The sequence below is a fragment of the Cebus imitator genome, unplaced genomic scaffold (genome assembly GCF_001604975.1).
Source record: "Cebus imitator isolate Cc_AM_T3 unplaced genomic scaffold, Cebus_imitator-1.0 Scaffold42, whole genome shotgun sequence".
NCBI classification, from domain to species: Eukaryota; Metazoa; Chordata; class Mammalia; order Primates; family Cebidae; genus Cebus; species Cebus imitator.
In genome coordinates, this window is record NW_016107357.1 from 9639323 (window position 1) to 9658262 (window position 18940).

Sequence of the window (18940 nt, forward strand, 5' to 3'; positions counted from 1 at the left end):
CCCCGCCCCCCACTGACACTCCCCTAGTCCCCCTCAACTGACCGCAGTGTGTAATGCTCCCCTTCCTGTGTTCATGTGTTCTAATTGTTCAACACCTGCTTATGTGTGATACCTTGTTTTTCTGTTCTTGTGTCAGTTTGCTGAAAATGATGGTTTCCAGATTCATCCATGTTCCTATGAAGGACATGAACTCATCGTTTCTTATGGCTGCATAGTATTCCATTGTGTATATATGCCACATTTTCTTTATCCAGTCTATTGTTGATGGACATCTGTGTTGGTTCCAGGTCTTTGTTATTGTAAACAGTGCCGCAACGAACATACGTGTGCATGTGTCTTTATAATAGAGCAATTTATAATTCTTTGGGTACATACCCAGTAATGAGATTGCTGGGTCAAATGGTATTTCTATTTCTAGGTCCTTGAGGAATGCCAATGATCACTTCTTTAAGTCTTTGTCTGCTAAGTCCAACATGTGTGCCAGCCAGGCCTCTACTGACTGCTTTTATTTGACTCTGTATCTCTATCCACATTCCCATTTTTGTTTGGTTCAGTGATTTTTTTTTTTTAACTGAATTTTGGCAATTGTGAATAAGATGTTAGAGTACTGATTCTGCTATCTTCCTATGAAGAATAATAATTCTTATGTAAGCACATAAAAATTACCGACTGATCTCCTTGACCATAAGTTGGCTTACGAACATACTCTGTGATTGTAGGTTCATACAAAAATCTAAGATTTGTCATAAGCCCCTCTACTTGGAAGGAACACTTCCAAACTCTGTGGATCTTATCAGGGCTTAGATTTAGGTTACAGACAGGTTTAGAGTAGGTCTTAGGTGATACAAAGGTATTAGCTGGCTCTCCGGGGCTGAAAATTCAATTTCCCCTAGCAATGTTTCTCACTAGGGGATCTGCTTGATCATTAGTATTCTGGTCTGTTTTCAAATAGTATCATCTACTATTGGCAAGCCTCATATGATCTTGTAGTACAATGTATCGCCCAATCTTCATGAGGTACTTTATGCCCTCTCTCTGCACAGTTCCCTCCTCTCAAAAGGCAAGGCCTGCAGATTCCAGCTGTTGCAGCTAGCCCGGCTCTGCTCTCACTCTAGCTTTCTGTATCAGGGTCAGGAACTGTCCCAGTCTTTGGGCAATTGTGAGGAATACCTCATGAGTTCATTTGTGTCAGGGATAATAATATTATGCTGCCTATTGTCCACTGCTGGAAAACAGTTGTTTCAAATATTGTATCCAGTTTTATAGTTCTTTACTGTGGGAGTGCTAATTTGGTACCAATTTAATCCTTCTATTGTGGCCAGAGGCAGAGGTCACAGAATCCTTTTTAACAAAGTTATCACTGTAGGATAAATTTTCTGAAGTTGGCCGGGCGTGGTGGCTCACGCCTGTAATCCCAGCGCTTTGGGAAGCTGAGCTAGGCTGATCACCTGAGGTCAGGAGTTGAGACCAGCCTGGCCAACATGGTGAAATACCATCTCTACAAAAAATACAAAAATTACTCGGGTATGGTGGTGCTTGCCTATAATCCCAGCTACTTGGGAGGCTGAGGCAGGAGAATCACTTGAACTCAGAAGCTGAGATCATGCCACTGCACTCCAGCCTGGGCAACAGGGGGAGACTTTATCTCCAAAAAAAAAAAAGAGAGAGAGAGAAAGAAAAAAAAATTCTGAAGTCAAAATTACCGATCTAGAGTAATGTGACATTTTCATGACTTTTGGAATGTATTATACTAAACTGTTCTCCAAAAAGTTTCTGCCAATTAAACTGATGTATTTTTGGACCTCTCCTATACAGCCAGAAAAATGAAGTTTAAAAAAAGAATAAAACTGGGGCATATAAACTTTTTTTTTTTTTTTTTTTTCTTTAAAATAGAGACAGTCTCACTATGTTGCTCAGGCTGGTCTCAAACTCCTGGGCTCAAGTGATCCTCCTGCCTCAGCCTCCCAAAGTGCTGGGATTACAAGTATGACCCACTATGCCCAGTCTTTTTTTTTTTTTTTTGGCGGGGGTCGAGGGGAGGTGTTGGGGACTGTCTGGAGACAGGATTTCACTGTTGCCCAGGCTGGAGTGTAGTGGTGCAATCTTGGCTCACTGCTACCTTTGCCTCCTGTGCTAAGGAGATCCTCCCACCTCAGACTCCCGAGTAGTTGGGTGTGAGGTGGGAGGCAGTGAGTAGTTGTGACACAAACCATATAGCCTACAAAGCCTAATATATTTACTATCTGGCTATTCAGAGAAAAAGTTTTCAAACCCCTATTGTAGATGACAGATGGCTGCTAAACAGAGACAGACACCATGCCCAGCTACTAAGTAAACAACAACAACAACAAAACAACTGAGGGCTTTAGGGTTAACAAAAGTTAAGCAAATGGGAACATGAAACTAAAAAAGGATTCATTTGTTGACAACTGTGCCTCAGAACCACTAAGCAATTAGGAAAGAAAGACAAAAAAGTAAAAGTGAGGACAAAGTTGGCATTTTCTTTTTCTATGTGAGACTCAGTTCCTTTACCCCTTGGTAAACTTTGAAATATCTAAAGTATAACAGAAGTCACCAACTAAAGAAGGAGCAAACAAGGGTCTCATAAAGGGTATACTATTATCAATCTGAAGATCTTTGATATAAGAAGCTGAAATGGCTAGTGACTTTTTAGACAAGCCCCATTATAAGCATGCCCAAATGCGTTTGTGGAAAGAGGTGGCACATAGACAGACAAATGGATGGATGGACGAGTAGATAGTATAAATAGATGGTTTCTAAAACAGATGTAAAAAATAAATAGTAGCAAGGGAAATGTCTGTGAATAAAATAATTTAGGATTTATCGTTATTTACCGTTCCATCTTCCATCAGCTTCAGACAAGAACCAAAATCTGCTAACCGAATGTGTCCATTCATATCCATCAATATATTGTCAGGTTTAATGTCTCTGAAAAAATAAATACATTCAATTTTTAGTGGAAAAGTAAACAATTTGTTGCTTGGTAAGATTTTTTTTTTGTCAGAAAAAAAAATCTCAACTTCTTTTAAAAGTAATATTCTAAGAATATCTTATTTACTTTAATTACTACTTAATTACTTTATTAAATAGACATTCTTAGACTATTACTTTTAGTAATAATTCAAATCCTGGCTCTGATTCATATTAAAATTTTCTCAAACACATGTAATTTCAGTATTATTCTAGAGATAAAAAGTAGTGTGGTAATTTTCATGCTGGTTAAATTAACCTTACTGTCTTTCCTTTAGATTTACACAGATTCCAAAGTGACTATGGCAGACTACTTTCTGCATACAGAGAAGAGTCATCATTACCTGATAACCACAAAAAAAAACAGTATTCTCTAGCCCATGAAATTAGATAGGGAAAAATATACTTTCTAGACCCTAAGATAACTGCAGGTAGATAAATTCTCAATTACTGCAGGTCATGACAACACAAAGAAATTGCTTCATAAAGTTGATTTTACAGAAGAACTAAAACAATTGCCTAATACATTGTCTATATTATCTAAAGCTTTCACTATCTTTGGATGTTAAGTCAATGGTGTATAAGATATTCAAATCTAAACTATATCATATACCAGTTCTTATATTTGTTTTTGCATGTGAATACAAACCTTGGAAAAATAATCATATATAAAATGGTTCTGTAAAGAAGATTCTCAGGGACTTAACAATATTAAGTTTCTAATCATATTAAAGGTTGTAATTGTAAATAACTAAGAGATTATACCCACCCAACTCACTCTACTTTTAAAGGAAGTAAAACAATCTCTGGTCAATCTATATACGTTAAAAAAATAATATTGCCATGTAAATAACAGGAATATGGTAGGGTTATTTTAACCTGAGTAATGCCATTTAAGATTTCTATGCTTCAGTTTTACCATCCATAATATGGGTTAATAGTATTACTTTGGTTACTGAAGCAATTTCTCTGAGTGTGTTATATATTACAAGTTAGCAAATTATGGCCCACAGCCAAATCTAGCTGCCTGATTTTGTAAATAAAGTTTTATTGGAACACAGCCATGCCCATTCATTTAGGTATTGCCTACGTCTGCTTTCACACTACAATGGCAAAGTGAGTAGTTGTGACACAAACCATATGGCCTACAAAGCCTACTATATTTACTATCTGGCTGTTTACAGAAAAAGTTTTCAAACTCCTATTGTAGATGACAGATGGTTGCTAAACAGAGACAGGCAGATTGAAAACAACAATCTGTATAAGGAATTAGCTTTATAATCCTCAACATGTGACTGTATCCTAACCTGTCAGAAAAGATCTGCTGTAGAGGAAACATCAAAGAAGTACAGTTCAGTTCTGGAAGGAAGCTTAGCAGTTACCAAGACTACTTTTAGATGAAGAAAAAATATTTTATTCTTTACCTTGAAAATTAAGCTCTACAGTCAGTACAAATTACTGCTACTGGTGTAGCATTTCTTAGATTGTTAAAGGAGAGTAAAGAAACTGCAAAGACAGAATTTATATGCACTGACAATAGCTTCAGTTATTTTATAGACAGTAAGTATAAAATATATACATAAAGCATATCAATGTGAATATATTTTATGCATAATACAATGTAAATTAGTAAAACAGAAAATACTGAAAGTTACAAGGATACAAGACATTACAGATAGTATTGGTATTACAGATAGTATCAAAAAACATAAGTATTCTATTAATATTCCTGATCTCATCCTCTCCCTCCACTACCCAGACACAGCCACTATCCTAAATTTGGTATTTACTGTAGCCATGCATATTTTATATTATTATGCATATATGTAATATCACAAAACTATGCGCTTTTTTAATGTCTTTAAACTTTGTAATTGATATAAAACTGTGTATTGCTTTTTGCAACTTGGTTTTATTCAAATATTATGCTTCATGAGCCTGGCATGGTAGCTCATGGCTATAGTCCCAGCACTTTGGAAGACCAAGGAGGGAGGATCACTTGAGCCCAGGAGTTTAACAGCAGCTTGTGCAACACAGTAAGACCCCTTCTCTACAAAAAATAAAAATAAAAAATTAGCCAGGCATGATGGCACATGCTTGAGGTCCCAGCTGCTTGGGAGACTGAGATGGGAAGATCACTTGAGTCTGGGACATAAAGGCTGCAGTGAGCTGTGATTGTGTCACTATACTCCAGCCGGGTGACAGAATGAGAAACTGTCTCCAAAAGAAAAAAAAAAAAAATTATATATGTTTCTAAAACTTATCTATTTTGGTACATACTGTTTTAATTCATTAATTTTAAATAATTTTAATTATACAGAATAGTTTCATATACATATCAGAATTTATCAATTCTCCTGATTACAGAATTTAGATTGTTTCCCATTTTTATTTTGTTAAAACAGAATGTTGAGATGAATATTTTAATAAATGTTTTCTAGTACTCATATGTGAATGCTTCTTCAGTCTATAGATGCAGAAGTGAAATTTCTGAGATGAAAGATATGGACATCTTCAACTTTGCTAGCATGATTACCAGTATAGTTGAGACTCCTTTTCATAACATCACTGGTCATCTTAGATTCATCTTCTATAAAATGCCTGTTAATATCCCTTGCTGTTTTTAAAAACTGTATATGCACTGTTTTTTTTTTGTTGTTATTGTTTAATCTTCAGGGATTCTACTTACTCAAACTTAGTTCCTTATATGTGTTACAAATCTCTTCTTCCTGCATGTGGGCTTGTTTTTCCATTGTTTTTAATGTTTTCTTATTTGTTGAAAAAAAAAAAAGTAGTAAATAGTAATGTAGTCTTGTAATTTATACTGTGATTTCTGTCTTCCCAGACATCCTAAGGACAGTGTCATAATTTTCTCTTGTGTAAGTTTTAAAGTTTTACTTTTCAAGTTTTTTAATCTACCTGCGATTAATTTTTTTTGTGTAGCGTGAGATAATGGGCAGTTATATTTCTTTCTAACCTAGCACCATTTACTGAATGATATCCTTTCACCACTGATATCTAATACCACATAGGTCATAAATTTAGTGGATTTGTTTCAGGACTCTCAAGAAGAGCAAAAATACTACTATATTACTCTTTTTTTTTTTTTTTTCAGTTGATAATCTTGAGAGTGAAAGAATGCCTATTAATTACCAGGACAACAGGCATAAAATGGAACTCTTCCACACAAACCAAGATGAATGGCCACCCTATCAATATGCCTCTACCTGCACCACCGTCTTAATTATAAAAATAATGAGCTCCATACCAGTAGAACACATTTTTTAATTGCCAGTAGTCTTCTAGATCAATGCTGGAATTAGCTTAATATGTTCCATAGTACATACTGAAATTATTGTGGGAATCATGATTTTATAGATTAATCTGAAGAGAACTGATATCTTTGCAATATGACACTTCCCAACTGTGTATACAATAAACCTTTAAGTCTTCTTTTTATATTCTTCAGTTACGAATTATTTTCCGTAGAGAACTTACACATCTAATCTACAGGCAACATAGTGAGACTCTGTCTCTACAAAAAATTTTTTTAAACTTAGGCATAGTTGTGCATGCCTGTGGTCCCAGCTACTCAGGAAGCTACTCAGGAGGCTGAGGTGGAAGGATCACTTGAGCCCAGAAGTTCAAAGCTGTTGCGAGCCATGATCATGCCACTGCACTTCAGCCTAGGTGACAGAGCAAGACCCTCCTATCTTTTTTTAAGTGCATACACACACACACGCACACAAACACACACACACACACACACACCCCCCTAAAGCTTTAAAAATTCAGACTCTGGAAACCATCTCCTAGTTTCAAAACCTTCAGTAAACTCTCAATAAATCACCAAAATGCAAAGGGTCCAAAATTATTCTTATCACTTCCCCTTTTCTTTCAAATAAATAATCTTCTTGTATAAATAATCTTATGGTATATATCAGCAGCTAAGAGAAAGATAGGTTTTAGGAAATCACATTTCAGGATCCCATAAGCATGTTGGGGGGAGACTGAGGCATGGGATAAGAATATAACAGCTGACAAAGTAAAACATTCCATAAGCATTAATTAAAAATTTACAGCATGCAACAGCACTGAATTAACTGTAATACTACATACTATGGGAGTACATAAAGGTATAAAACAGAAATTCTTTTTCTTATTCCCTCATCACCCCAAAAAATCTTCATGGGAGTACACATGTTTATCTCTATTCCCTCCAAAATCACAGTAAAATGACAATTACAAGAATTAAAAGGTAGAAACCCACAAGTGAATGTAAGAAAAAACAACAGAAGATGAAGAGTGTCAACACAACTTTCAAAGATGGAGAACATATGTGTGATAAATAATGTGGAGCCAAGGAAGCTGAATTATAACCACCCACAAAGCTGGGAGAAGGCAACTAAATTGACTTGATATATGATTTGATGTACTGGAATACTTGAAAATGTACTGTTAGGCATTTGGTACATATAAAAGGAAATTTTAAGAGTATTGACAAACAACTGAAAAAATTTTGAGCCTATTATTAGTTATAGGAAAAAACAGTTATATAAGGAAAAAATTATATTTCTTGGCTCAGCAATAAATAATATTTACAAAGTCTCAAAAATGCAAGCATTATCTACCAAGAAGAGAAAAATGTGATAAAATTATAGTGAGAGAATGCAGGAAGGCAAAGTAGAAAGAGGAATACAAACAGCTAAATCCTCCACTAGCACAGCAAGCAGTCAATAGAAGTCTTTACGAACTGTCCAAAATTTGCAAATCTAGAAATATCAGCATATCAAGACATTAGAGATATGGGGCTAAATAACTTTTAAAAATAGCTTTAGGGCCAGGTGCGGTGGCTCATGCCTGTAATCCCAGCACTTTGGGAGGCCAAGGTGGGCAGATCACGACATCAAGAGATCGAGACCATCCTGGCCAACATGGTGAAACCCCGTCTCTACTAAAAATATAAAAAATAGCCGGGCATGGTAGCACATGCCTGTAGTCCCAGCTACTCGGGAGGCTGAGGTGGAAAAATCGCTTGAACCCAGGAGGCAGAGGTTGCAGTGAGCCGAGATTGCTACACTGCACTCCAGCCTGGGGACAGAGCAAGACTCTGTCTCAAAAAAAAAAAAAGAAAGAAAGAAAAAAAGCTTTAAAGGAATTGAATATAGCTGCCACTAAGGAGCAGGCATAAGAAGTACGCTAGAGGGACTATTTGACAATATAACCTTTTTCATATTAGTTTTTTCTTTATTATTTGATTAAAATTAATTAAAAACCAAAAATACATGTGTAAATATCTGAATCATTTAATCGAAGAATACGAAAATGTTTTCACTAAGCCATTAGGATCATCTGTAGTCAGCAATATATTTTAGTCCAAACAGTTAATGGTTATCAATATCATAGATAAGCACCATGATGTTAAAATGACAATATTAATTGGTCTCTGTTTATCCAACAATGAATACAATTATACAATTATATATTTAATAAAGCATGTTGCCTACTGACTCACTCCACATCCTTATTCGTTTTATTCCATGGCTGAAAAAGAAGTCTCTCTGTTCTTAAAATGGTCATTATTTAGGCAGACAGGAACTCTCCTAACCTTTGAAATAATGAGACCTTAGAAGAGTGAGCTATTTATTCTCCCTGATCATCTGGTGTATTTGAAATATTTAAGTTTTATTTTTGTTTTGGGGGTGAGGCAATAGAACATATAATGCTGGTATGAGGTAAAATTTAAAGGACTCATAGGGTAGAAGAGAAAACAACTTTTCCATCTAGCTGGGCTGAATATTTCACTCAATTACCAGGCGAAAGCAAGGTGTAAAACTTACATAAATTCACATACTTCATCACCTCAAGAAAAAGACAACATGTTCTTTTCTCTTTTTTCCAACCAAGGCTACAGCTTGACCTTCTGTGGTTTCCTTTTTCCTTCAGCCTTACCTATCATTTTCATTTAGATCTAAATTTATAGCAGTCATTAAAAAAAAGTTTGGGTCTGGTTTGTCAAAGATCAGATGGTTGTAGATGTGTGGCATTGCTTCCGAGGCCTCTGTTCTGTTCCATTGGTCTATATCTCTGTTTTGGTACCAGTACCATGCTGTTTTGATTACTGTAACCTTGTAGCATAGTTTGAAGTCAGGCGGCATGATGCCTCCAGCTTTGTTCTTTTTGCTTAGGATTGTCTTGTCTATGCAGGCTCTCTCTTGATTCCATATGAAGTTTAAAGTGATTTTTTCTAGTTTTGTGAAGAAGGTCAATGGTAGCTTGATGGGGATAGCATTGAACCTATAAATTACTTTGGGCAGTATAGCCATTTTCACAATATTGTTTCTTCCTGACCATGAGCATGGAATGTTTTTCCATCTGCTTGTGTCCTCTCTTATTTCCTTGATCAGTGGATTGCAGTTCTCCTTGAAGAGATCTTTTACATCCTTTGTTAGTTGTATTCCTAGGTATTTTATTCTCTTTGTACCAATTGTAAATGGGAGTTTGCTCATGATTTGGCTGTTTGTCTTTTGTTGGTGTATAGGAATGCTTGTGATTTCTGCCAACCCAAATGCCCATTAATGATAGACTGGACAAAGCAAATGTGGCACATATACACCATGGAATACTATGCAGCCACAAAAAACGACCAGTTCGTGTCCTTTGTAGAGACATCATTGAATCTAGAAACCATCGTTGTCAGCAAACTGACACAAGAACAGAAAACCAAACACTGCATGTTTTCACTCATAGGTGGGTGATGAACAATGAGAACACCTGGGCACAGGGAAGGGAACAATGCTCACTGGGTAAAGTGGGAGGATGGAGGGGAGGGGAGGGACAGCAGGGGTTGGGAAGGGATAACACCAGGAGAAATGCCTGATGTAGGCAACAGGGAGGATGGAGACAGCAAACCACCATGGCATATATGTACCTATGCAACAATCCTGCAGGATGCAGGATGTGCACAGGTACCCCAGAGCCCAAAGTACAATTAAAAAAAAAATGTTTAGGGAGAAGGAATACATAGTATGATGTGAACTAAGCCAAACTCACACAGGGACAGCCCTTTTCTTTTTGTACTCTAAAATGTAAACAAAGTGAAGAGAAGCCACACATTCAAATTCCCATTAGTGCTCAATAGGAGAGGGTGGGGGGAGTGTTTCAATGCCTCTGCTGACCAAAATCCATCAACTGAGTAGAGAATGTTCTTAATTACTTCATAAGGATGTTCTCAATAGCTAGTATAACAAGCATAGATACTTCATTCAAACTTGGAGGAGGGGCGCTCAAGAGAGGAGGAACAGAAAGAGCTCTCAAGTGTCACCTGAATAGAAAGAAGGTTACACTTAATTGACAGCACCCACAAACCCAAAAGGTCCTTTTCTAAAATCTTGAAGAAGTAGGATCAAAGAAAAGTAGGTAGATAAATATCTACCTATTCTGTCTACAAATAATTCGATCACTTAGCTAAGGTTTTGGCATCTTACAGTATTACATAAGAATAAAAACTAGAGGCCTCCTAGAAAATGTTTTGCATTCAGCATTTGGTAAATTTTTTTAAAATCATTAATGTCACTGGCATAAAGTTATCTATCATGATTATACCTGCTCCAAGAAAATACAAATCTTTGTTCTTACATTACCACTGAAATGTATGATCAACTCTTAAAAGGAATTTGAGTGCTGAAAAGAAGTTGTCTAAAAGTTTTTTTGGCTTTCCCTTTTCTTATTCATTATGCAGAAAATACTCTTTAAGATGACAAACGATAGTCTCATTGCCAAATCCAGTAGTATTTTTTAAGTTTGAATCCTGTAATGACTTCTCTATGACATCTGACACTGCTGGTTATTCTCCCAACTATACCACTTCCTTCTCTATTTTTTCTCTCAACTAAAACTAATTCTTCTCAGTTTCCTTTCCTGGTTCCTCTTTCCCAAAAGCATAAATTCCGTTTCCCTAATGCCGTCCTTTCTTAATATGCATCTCTGCTCTTCTTTGTACCTCAATGATCTTTTCCTTGGAGGTACCTGTCATTCCTTAGATTTCAGGTTAGCTGGTTGCTCTATAATCTCTCATCTCTGATGAGCTCAAGACAATGTTTTAATTTTTGCTTTAACCAGTCATATGGTTTGTGAAGTAATAGGAATCAAAAATGTATAGTATGTATCTAGACATTTACAATTTTAAGAGCCTTGTATTCCTTCTGTAGCCTAAAGAACTTCCTTCAGCATGTCTTCTGGCAATAAATTCTTTTGTTCCTTTTTTTTTTTTAGATGGAGTCTCATACTCTGTCACTCAGGCTCAAGTGCAGTGGCATGATCTTGGCTCATTGCAACCTCCACCTCCCGGGTTCAAGCAATGCTCCTGCCTCAGCCTACAGAGTAGTGGTGCCCACCACTACGCAGGCTAATTTTGTATTTTTAGTAGAGGCGGCATTTCACCATGTGAATCAGGCTGGTCTCAAACTCCTGACCTCAAGTGAGCCACCCCCTTCGGCATCCTAAAGTGCTGGGATTACACGCCTGAGCCACCATGCCTGGCCTCTTTTTTCTTTTGCCTAAAAATATAATTTCACTTTTATTTTTGAAGGACATTTTCACTGGATATATAGAATTCTTGGATAAGTCTCCTTTAGTTTCCTTATTTTCTGATAAGAATTCATTTCTTAATGGAACTGTAGCTCCCCTAAATGTAATTTGTCATTTTTTTTCCTTGTTGCTTCCTAAATTTGCCCTCTGTCTTTGGATTTCAATAGTTTCACTATGAGGAACCTTTACATGGCCTTTTTCTTTTCTTTTTTTTTTTCTGCAAAGAATATTTTATACATCACTAACCACGAATTTTTGCCATTAGTTATTACATAAATGCTGCCTAGTACAATTATCCAAATGGCATGACCATTTTATGACCACAATTCACCTCCATAGTTGTAAGTAGAGCTTTCGTGACTTACATAAGTCCATCTATCAGTGAAGATTTAACACTGAGATGCGATCTAACATCTGTAATACACATGGCCTTTTTCATATTTATCTTCCCTGGTGTTTCTTGAGCATTTCAAATACATAAATTTGTATCTTTCATAAAATTTGAGGCCATTATTTCTTCAGGTATTTTTTCTGGCCCATTATCTTTTCTCTCCTTCTTGATCTCAAAGTACATGTACATAAAACCTTGTGATATTCTCTAACAGCTCTTTGGACTACTATTATCTTAATCTTTTCCTCTCTGTTCTTTACCTTCAATAACTTCTATTTATTTATCTTCAAGTCTTTGTCATCTCCAATAGGCTATTAAGTTTTTTGAGTGAAAATTTTCATTTCAGATTTTGTATTTTTCCTTTCTAGAATTTCCATTTGATTTTTTCATTTGTTTCTAGTTCTCTGCTGAGATTTCCTATTTTTTCATATATTGTGAGCAAATTTTATTTTCCTTTATTGAGAACAGTTTTAATAGCCACTTAAAAATCCTAGTTTGCTATTAATAGTTTCTACATCCAGCTCATTTCAGGGATACTATTTTCTCTTGAAAAGGAGTTACATATTCCTTTTTCTTTGTACTTTGGGCAATTCTGAATATTCCCTGAGCATAATAAATGTTAAATTTTTGAAACTTTGGATTCTTCAATTTTTCTCCAGTTAGCATTTTTTTTTTAATCAGATGATTAATCACACTTAAACTGCAAACTGTTTCTTAGGCAGAAGTTTCTTATCTTTTGTCTTCAGCTGAGCAGTTTTGAGTGAAGCCATCACTCAGTTATCACTGAGAACTGTCAGTAGACAGATTTTGGAGCCCTCTCTAACAAACATAGTTTCCCAAAACTCAGCTTTCACAGCCACAGAGACTAGAGTTCCTCTACTTAGCCCATGCCACAATATACACCATGCCATTTTTACCCAGCCCCAGGCTGAGAGCTCCAAAACATGAGATGTCATTTCACATACCCCATCTTCTCTGAAGATGTATTCTCAATCAGGTTCTCCCTGCTTCTGTTCACTCTTTAGTGCCTTTAGGATAATGGTCTTGTGCAATGCTCAGATTTTTAGTTGCTTCTGTGAGGGCCTTAGACCAAAAGGACTTCACTCAGTCACTACCCCTTCTCATACATTTGAACCACTATTAATTTGAATTTTCTAACAGATGTAGTCAACCCTATTTCTAATTAATGCACCCTGAACTTTTAAGTTTTATGAATGTAGAAAACCATATTTTTCAAACATGGCCTCAATAATATCTCTCACTCCACATTTTCATCTAGAACCTTGCCACTCACCTATCAAGAAGACTGTCTGTCCCTTCAGCTTGAACCTGGACAGACTCTTGTGACTGTGTCAATCAATACAGTATGACAGAATTTAGGTTGGCTATGACTTACAAGGCTAGCTCATTAAAATGTCATGCAATTCTGCTTTGTTCTCTACAAACCCTTGCTCTTGGAACATACTCACCATGTTGTTAAGAAAGTCAAGCAGCCCATATGTGAGGAACAAAAACCCCATTCCCACAGCTCTGGCTGAACTCCCAATTAATGGGCAGCACAAACTGGCTAGCTATGTATGAGAGCCATCTTGACAGTGATTCTTCCAACTGCAGGTGAGCTACTGCAACTCATGCTGCATAGGTAAGATACAATTAGGTCCTGCCTAGTCCTGCCCAAATTTCAGACTCATGAGCAAAAAAAAAAAAAATTGTTGTTTTATATTAGTCACAATGTTTCAGGGTGTATGGTAGACAGAGATGTGCTATCTTCTCCCTCAATGACGGGCTTTGCCCCAGATGTCAAAAGATAGCTCCCCACTGCCAGGCTCCTTCAGAGTTACAGAGAGCCTCTTTACAAAACTGTCTGTGTGTCTTGGAGAAGTTCATATGCATTGAATGACTGATAAGGAAACAAACACCATGCCATTTCTATTAAACTACCAACAACTCGGGTGGCCACAGACGCTGTAGAACTCCTAGTGGGGCTGACTGAAGCTTTGGCCTCAGTGCAATCTGACTTCTCCTTCCACCCAGACTTGCTTTCTACAATTCCCTTCTGCAGGTGTTAAGGGAACATTCTGTCTCAGTGCCTACTTCTGGAGAACATAGTATTTAACACAGCAATTGGTAAGTGGAACAGTAGTCCAACAAATTCCATTTTCTGAAAGCAGCAGCAAAATAACATCTGGCATTCAAAACCACTCTGAGTCAGTGACATCTTGCAAATAATGTGGCAGCCAGACAACCAGATACCAAGAATTGTCAATTAAAGGAGTGACAGGAAAGTTTAAGTAAAACATTAGTTCCAACTTTGATAATTCATGAAAACTGAGAAAGATATGGAAATGCTTAGAAGAGATAAAATCTCTACATAAATACTGCAAAAATATTATTCAAGTTTTTTTCATAATTTGAGTATTAGTCAAAACATGGTCAGTAATTAAAGTTTCTAAAATGAGTAATTTTCTTTGTCCTTAAAAAAAAGCAAATAAGATTAGATTAAAAGTTTTATTATTTTAAAACTAAAATCAAAATTAATATTTACAATAATATGTATTTTTTATTTATAACAGTTAAAAATTTTAAAAGCATTCTATGCTGGGCACAATGGCTCATACCTATAATCCCAGAACTTTGGGAGGCAAGGCCAGTCAATCAGTTGAGTCCAGGAGTTTGTGACCAGCCTGGTAAAACCTCATCTCTACAAAAAATACAAAAATTAGCCAGGAATGGTGGCACATGCCTGTGTTAGTAGTCCCAGCTACCCAAGAGGCTGAGGTCGGAGGATCACCTGAGCCCAGGAGGTCCTGAGCTGTAGTGAGCCATGATGATGCCACTACACTCCAGCCTGGGTGACAGAGCAAGACCCTGTCTCCAGAAACAAAAAAGGCATTATAAAATAATGATTATATTGAAAGGGCAACATTCTATGAGTCATTTTTACTTTTTTTAACTTCACTAGAACATCAGTACCAAAAGCATGATTATTACAAATATTATCCCTGTAAGGCTGAAATGTGGATACGACAGCATTAGTTAACCTACATAGTTTCAACTCTGGCTGGACACTGAAATCAACTACAGAGGTTATTTTAATTACAAGTACCTTAGACCCAACCCAGGCACTATTAATCAAAATACTGCATAGGGACTGGTCCCTAAAAGCCACTAATTTAAGACAGGCATTTCTCTTTCCATCAACAACATATCAATATCACCCATTTGGTTCCTTTTTATCATTTACCTAAGTTAGGAGAGTGGAATCTTCTACAACAATACTTTTATTTTCTAATTTTCCTACTCTTCCTTTTTAAAAATATATTCATATAAAAATTTTTTGTAGAGATGAGGTTTTACCAGGCTGGTCACAAACTCCTGGACTCAACTGATTGACTGGCCTTGCCTCCCAAAGTTCTGGGATTATAGGTATGAGCCATTTATATATTCATATAAAAACAGCATATTGCATTATATTAACACAATGAAACTGCTTTTTAAAATTGTCTCTTTTGTCAAAGAAGTATTTTATCAGTAATAAAGAGAAGAAAGTCCACATTGGTAAAATTATGTCACAAACAGCCTTTCTGACGTCAGAAATTAAAATTCTTCAAGGAATATTAATTTAGGGTTCATCTTACATTTGAGAAAACAGTTACTCAAAAACTTCTATTAGTAAACTGTTCTCAAACTAATCTTTTACATCACAGAGTGAAGCTATTATTTAAGAATTATGGGAATAATAAAAAAACTAATGATTATATAATTCCAGGTACTGCAAAGTAATGGTATACAAGTCATAATCTTTCTATGCATCTTCCTAAAAGGCATCCAGACACAATCAACAAGGAGAACGAGTGAAACAACCCAAAAACCAGACTTAAAATGTAATTCAAAGAAAGACTACTATGAAATTCAAATTATGTATAATTATGAAAATAAACATTCAAATTCAGCAAGTGGGAAAACGAAGAGAAAAGCGGGGAGTAAAGGGGCAATAAAATGCAGATTAAACCACTGCCCACTGTGATGGAAGGAAGAAGTCCTATCATGAGTAGGAGAGATGGCATAGTGGGGGAAACTGGGTGAAAAGTACATGGGACATTTCTGTACTACCTTCACAATTTCCTGTGATTCTAAACTTATTTCAAAATAAGGTTTTCTAAGCTAAAAAGCAATCATCTTGAGCAAATCTATAGAATTATTTTATGCCTCTCATTATCCTGTTATATATTAACATGTCTTTACACTTACTCTAACAAATACTTGTATTTAGATAAATATCACTAAAACCTTCTAAAACTATAGTACAGTCAATAGCATCTGATCTGAGAAATACTCAATGGGAGATTCAGTTAAAGGCACTTTGGACCTAATAAAATGACCAACCTGAGGAATAACTACATTTAGCTACCTATTGAGTAACTTCTATGCTAAATGGTTCTGTACAAGTACAAATAGTGACAGACAAAAGGAGGAAACAAGTAATTAAATTAGTACAAAAATGCGAAAATATACATAATGGCTTTATAGGATAGACCAGATATTTTGTTCAATTACCCTGCATTGTCTCCTTCAAATGACAGATACTGTATATTCAAACTGATACTATTGCTGTATCTGTCATAGGAACACTACACTAAATGGAGTACTCAAATATGATAGGAAAGCTTGCCTAAAGACCAGGGAATTGTCTGTATAGTGAAGACCTAATTTTGCCCAAAGAGAGGTCTGGCTTTTTTCCTCAGCTACTGGAAGATCATCTCCAGGCTCTTGGAATAGCACTACTGATAGGCGCATCTTTGGCTACTAAACAATCTACCAATGTAATTTATGATACATGTAATTTCTTTGGGTCATACTATGTTTTACCTCTAGAAAGGACTGGAGACTAGAGGTATCAGCCCAACGTTTGGGAAGGGCTGGAGACTAAAGACAATCACATAGGCAGTAAGTAATCGAGGCCAACTCAAAAAACTATAAAAACCAAAGGCTTAGGCAGGTTTCCCTGATTGGCAATACTTGGTGAACATTATCATATGTGTATACTGGGCTGTCCTAATTCCACAAAGAAAGGATGACAGAAGCTCCACATTTGATATTTTTGAACCCTACCCTATATATTACTACTTCTTCCTTTGGCTGATTTAAATCAGTATCCAGGTAATAAAATACAAAGTAGAAATAAATACAAAGTATAATAAAATACAAAGTATAATAGCATTCAGTGAGTTCTGCCAGTCTTAAAATTATCAAAACTAAGGGTGGTTTTGGGAACCCCTCGAACTTGCAATTGGTGTCAGAAGTGGGGGTGGTCTATTGGGAATGTTTCCTCTAACTTTTTAGTTGGCCCAAATTCCTTGCAGTTACTGAAATACCAACTGAACTGTAATATAGTAACTATATTTATATTTCAAAATTCCTAATTGTGCACATCCTGAGTTCACCTATACTCTAGTGTAATAGTTTTAAACTATAGATGCTCCCTAACTCACAACAGTTCAAATTATGATTCTTCAATTTTACGATGGGCTTACTGGAACACAGTCCACTGTAAGTGAGGGAGCAACTGTATAACAGTGCTGAAAACTATAATAATAGTTCCTCCATTAGTAATATGAAAAATTCCAATTTTGAAATGTGACTTAGGCCTGCAAGGGACTGAAGACAGTTCTGAGTAAGCCTTAGGCCTCCCTCAAAATATTTCTATGTCATTGTAAACGTAATGGTTTTACACATTCCAAGAGGATAACTGCCAAATCATACTCACAAATGTAAGCCAAAAGAGATAAAATCAGCCCAAAGCTCTGGTATAGGCAAAGCACATGCCAATCTTTCATGAAATTCTTACGGAATAAGAGAGGAAAAACTCTAGATATGAATTCTGTGGTAATTCTCCCTAACAAATTCTATTAAAATAGAATTGCTCTATTTCCTATATCAGTACACTTTACTCAAGTTAACGACATTATATAAAACACTATCAACATTAAAGAGATGAGGTTAACAAAAGCTATAATAAAAAAATCTTGACTATGAAACAAATTACATGAAGAAAACCACAAATAAGTTAACTGGTTTTTTGTTTTAGTTTTTTAGACTAGGGTAAAGAGAAATTACTTTAAAAATACATTCCATCCTAAGAATTTATTCAATCCAGTATTTAACATATAAAACAAAGACAGGAAAGCACATATATTCCACTAAGTTTCATAAAACCTACTTAATTTGCCTTCAGGGAGAAATTTATCCAACAAAAAGCTAGTGTACTTCAAGCATATGACTCGACTTCTGTTCATTATTTCTCCTTGGTTTAGGTTCTTCATTTTTAAATATAATTTCTATTTTGTGATTCCTTTTTCTTTTTTATATTTTACCATTGATTTATTGCATGCATTCTTATTTCTAATTCTATAAATCCATTATGGAACAAAGTGAAGATGAAAGGAATAAATGACTAGATAATTTGATTATGAGAAAATACATTCTAGTGTACACTCCATGTAATAATGACTGATATAACATTTTTGAAACTTATATAGAATTCACTGTCTAAATACCAAATATAACAGCAACTGTTCTACTGTTCTAAAATATGACTTGACAATGGTAGTGCTGTGTTGCAGCAATCTACTAACCTGCACCCAGAAAGAAGCCCTTGAAACCACAAGGCTGGAGGTCTAGATGAAGAAAACCTCCAGAGAGACATCATAAAATATATCCACTTAGCACATCCACTAAACTATCCACTTGGTAGTTTATCATATGCTGTGTTAAAGTATAGGATACTACCCATTATCCAGTTATATATATGTATATGTTAACATATAGGATGTATATGTTAAAGTATAGGATACTATCCATTATGCAGTTATATATACACATATACGTATATGTATATGTGTACATATACATATACACATATACGTATATATAACTGGATAATGGATAGTACACATACATACATACACA

The 18940-nt window shown here is 35.7% G+C and overlaps 1 protein-coding gene across 18 annotated transcripts in view; it reads right to left on the bottom strand.

The window, feature by feature from the left end:
* Window positions 1-18940, bottom strand: part of CDC42BPA (CDC42 binding protein kinase alpha) — a 330073-nt gene that overhangs the window by 169353 nt on the left and 141780 nt on the right. For all 18 annotated transcript variants that reach the window (XM_017526457.2, XM_017526468.1, XM_017526469.1 and 15 more), the window contains exon 6: window positions 2856-2949. In XM_017526457.2, the coding sequence (XP_017381946.1) occupies window positions 2856-2949 (94 nt within the window). The remainder of the gene's footprint in view (window positions 1-2855; window positions 2950-18940) is intronic.